The sequence below is a fragment of the Sinocyclocheilus rhinocerous genome, unplaced genomic scaffold (assembly GCF_001515625.1).
Source record: "Sinocyclocheilus rhinocerous isolate Xijiao unplaced genomic scaffold, SAMN03320098_v1.1 scaffold785, whole genome shotgun sequence".
NCBI classification, from domain to species: domain Eukaryota; kingdom Metazoa; phylum Chordata; class Actinopteri; order Cypriniformes; family Cyprinidae; genus Sinocyclocheilus; species Sinocyclocheilus rhinocerous.
This window is the reverse complement of record NW_015660521.1, coordinates 1,273,359-1,277,223: the sequence shown is the minus strand read 5'-3', so window position 1 is coordinate 1,277,223 and position 3,865 is coordinate 1,273,359. Positions and strand designations below refer to the sequence as shown.

At 40.3% G+C, this 3,865-nt stretch overlaps 1 protein-coding gene across 2 annotated transcripts in view; it reads left to right on the top strand.

Annotated features, from left to right (window-relative positions):
- Positions 1 to 886: 886 nt before the first annotated feature.
- The window catches only part of fibcd1a (fibrinogen C domain containing 1a), a 126,699-nt gene continuing 123,720 nt past the window's right edge, over positions 887 to 3,865 (top strand). The window contains exons 1-2 of one of the 2 annotated variants that reach the window (XM_016534551.1): positions 887 to 1,206; positions 1,416 to 1,498. In XM_016534551.1, coding sequence (XP_016390037.1) covers positions 1,427 to 1,498 — 72 coding nt within the window. In that variant the 5' untranslated portion in view covers positions 887 to 1,206; positions 1,416 to 1,426. Of the gene's footprint in view, positions 1,499 to 3,865 lie in introns of both variants that reach the window. The other variant, XM_016534552.1, reaches the window with a different exon arrangement.

Sequence of the window (3,865 nt, the reverse complement as noted above, 5' to 3'; positions counted from 1 at the left end):
CAAAAAACAACTTTCACTGTTTTTTGATCCTGACACAAAATGACCAGCTAACATTAATTGACTGATCATATCAGCAGCACATGTGAAAGGAAATTGCTACAAAGAATATTGCACCTGAAAGAACCATTTACCGGATCATCAAGAACCTCAAGGAGAAAGGTTCGACTGCAGTGAAGAAGTCTTCAGGGTTGTGCCAACAGTGAAGCATCCTGAGACCATCCATGTGTGGGGTTGCTTTTCAACCAAGGGAGTCTTAATTCTGTCCAAAAACACAGCCATGAAAAAAGAATAGTATCAAAACGTCCTGCAAGAGCGACTTCTTCCAACGATCCATGAGCAATTTGGTGATGATCCGTGCATTTTCCAGCATGATGGAGCACCATGTCACAAAGCAAGAGTGATAAAGAAGTGGCTCCAAGATCATTACATTGAAATTTGAGATCACATGTGGAAAAATAATCTACAAATACTGAAGCAGCAAACTTTTTGTCACCGTTATTGACAAAAAATTTGTCACTGCCAAAACTTTTGGCCATGACTGTATGTATGTCAGACATATTTGTCAACATAGGCCTATGCCTATTAAAAATATTACAGTAGCCTAGCCTACGTTTTATTTGTAACTTTTCTGCTATTCGCACCATCAGAAAAATCCTCGATAGGCTCCAAATGCTCTTAACTGTCAGCTCACTCGTCGGTTATCTGCTCATTGTGATTCGGACATGTTCGTTAATTGAGTCATAGTGATGACTCGTGACCGAATTGTTCAGTCCAGTGCGGTGAGCGAATTGATTAGTGAACCGGTTCGAATGATTCATGGAGAAGATCCGATTCTGAAAGAACGATTCGCTCATGGATCGGACATCGCCTAGTAGACACGGTGTAAGCGCAAGAGAGGGAGGGGGGCGGATTTCAGGAGCTCTCCACCACAAACGTGTCCTTACACCACAGGAATGAAGCAAATCAAACGGACGCCCAGCACACAGTTATTTCGCATAACTTTATGGTTTATTATCTAAATCCGCGTCTTTTTGTTTCTCATAGACTTAACAGGGAAAGTTTTATATCTGAGGAATACCTGCCAACGAACGGAACGCACCATCCTCAAACCGTCACACCTTCGCCTCAGTTAAGGAGATCGGATCTGCTTTCGGACTGCATTTTCTTGTTTGTTTCTTTTTGGGGGTGAGGGACAAGTCCCTTGAAGTACGTATAATTTTCTTTTACAAAATGAGTGTGGATCTCTAGTTCTGTGTCCCGGTTTTCAGTAGGTTTGTGCGGATCATCTTGTGAAGTAGTTTTAGTTCCCGTAGACTGCTGTGTTGTCTCCCTTTTCTTTTTCTTGGATGCTGGAATTTAAGACTGACAGTCCCGTTCTCTCCTCATGCCCATGAAATCAACTCTCAGATGGTAAGGATTCCAGAGAATGGTAAATGATCGATGGAAAATCATGAACAGTGTTTCAGAACTCGAGGATGGACAGCAGCATAAATCGCAGGTATGTTGCACGCTCATCATGTAGGGCTCTTTTAGACCTGTGTCGATGCATTATGCTCAGGCATGTCAAAAACTATAAATATGACCATACGCAGGTCTCATTGCGTTTATATAGGCAGCAAACAAATTCCATGAGATATTACTCGGAGTATACAAAGAGCAAAATGGTCAGCATTGCATACTCTTTGTCAGAACAAGTACAATTTTAGTGACAATAAAATGTACAAAATTGGTGAATTTAAAGAAGAATTTGCTATACACAGTATTTACTATGAATCACTCAAAATTATTTGAAAGCAGAAAATCCTGCCGATAATCTGACAATACCAAAATATTGACAGATTAATCTGCTTAAAATAAGTTTATTGTTAGGTAAGAATAAGCCCCTTTAGTTCTCAAGCGTTCAGAGTGATATAGTACCACTGTCAGATGATACCTCTCTCCATGCCCTCTGCACATGAGGGAATACATTTGTTTCTATTATGCAGCTCACACAGAACTAAGGGATTAAGCTCAGCTCCTCCATGTATGAGCGACTGCATGTCTGCCAGAAAATTTCTCTCAGGAATGCTGGAAGTTCATGCATTCACTGCAGAGAGAGCACATCACAGATCTGACGGTGGAGCTCGGCGTGCTGAAGGGTGTTGCATCTTTGCTTTCTTTATCTCTCACTGTTTATTTGAAAGCTTGTTTGAAAACAAATCTATATCTCGCCACTGCCTGCATTTCACAGCCACTGTAATCTGCTGCGAGCATTTATGGGGGAATGTACATAACATGCTGTTTATAGCAATCCTGATTATAGAGGTTTAAGGATGGGATCACGGCCGTAACAGCTGTTTATTACTGCTATCATCCTCACGTGGCATCCTCTAACCTTCTCTCAGTGGGGGTGTGAAGTGTGCATAATACAATGCCCTTTCAGGAATATGTCAAGCCCTGCTTTTGAAGCGTCAACATCAACACGAGCTGCTTGTTCTAATGGCACTTCTTTATTTGCCCGTCTTGTGTAACCGAGTCATTTTAACACGCAGCACAACTGAAGTGCCGTGCCAGTTTATCAAACTGCCTGGGCTTGTTTGCTTTGTGCTGCATAAGTTATTTTAGGGGTTGTTAATTAATCAACGTGAATTCGTCTACCATCCATTTCTGACTGATGTTTATTAATAAAATATTTCACTTGGGAGAGAGGAGGGGTGGGATCTCATGGGACGAATAAAACTGTTCACCTGCTGTGCTGGAGTGTTCAGACTTTGATGGACACGATTTGTAATTCCTTGTGCTGCTCTTTGTGCCTTGATTTTTATAGTTGAGTATAATAGGTGAAGCCTCTGGTATGTTGTGCAGTGGTTAAAAATAGGCTTAAGGGTCCTGTGAGACAGGCGTACAGGTAAAAGAAGGATTTGCATTTTTTCACTTTCCTACAGCAATGTGGTGTGTGCTGTGTGTGTTATATAATGGCCAAAGGAGTCACAGTAAGCTAAGTTGCAGGCAGTAACATTATTGTATGGTATGGTCAGATGGACTCATTAGCTCCTTGTTCCTGGAGATTTTTCATTGTCGGCCCACCCGTTATTCTTTAAGGTCTACTCCTGCAGACACACACACGATCACACTCTGGAACAAAACAGCTGCAGTGATTTTTAAAACTCTCTTTCTGTCGTTATTTACCAACCTTCATGTCTTTCCAAAATCGTATGATATTCTTTTTTTTTTTTTGGTGGAACCTAAAAAGAGATGTTTGGAAGCCATTTTGTGTACAATTAAAGTGAATGTCACCAAAAGGACCTTAAAAAGAGCCCACACATATCATGCACTACAATCTACAGGGCTGTTCACACCAATAATGATGACTATATGTTTTAATAAACATTCTAATTCTATGAGAATAGGTTCACTCTTGAAAGTAAAGGTTCTTTATTGTCATCTGTGGTTCCATGAAGAACCTTTGAAGAACATTTCCATTGTACAAGTGGAAAAATGTTCCTCAGATGGTTATGTGTTCTTTGTGCTTTGAAAATAATGGTTCTTTGGGAAACCCAAAATGGTTCTTCACTGTGAAAACCACCTTTTGGAAGCTTTATTTTTTAGAGTGTATGTCCATACCACAGCTATAATGATAATGAAAGAGACGAACGATATTGTTGATTGTCCAGCTGATAAAAATGTTGACAATCAGCCAATCAGAATGCAGCTGAATTTAAAGAGGTCGAGCATTTAAAGCGGCAGACGACATCACTGCAGTTTGCGCTTATAATAACTAAATGTAATTGTTCATTGGTGTGGACACTAATATATTATAATTTTTTGGTGTGAACGAGCCTCAAGTCTTGAATCTCAGATCTGATTCACTCATTCAAAGGTTTGC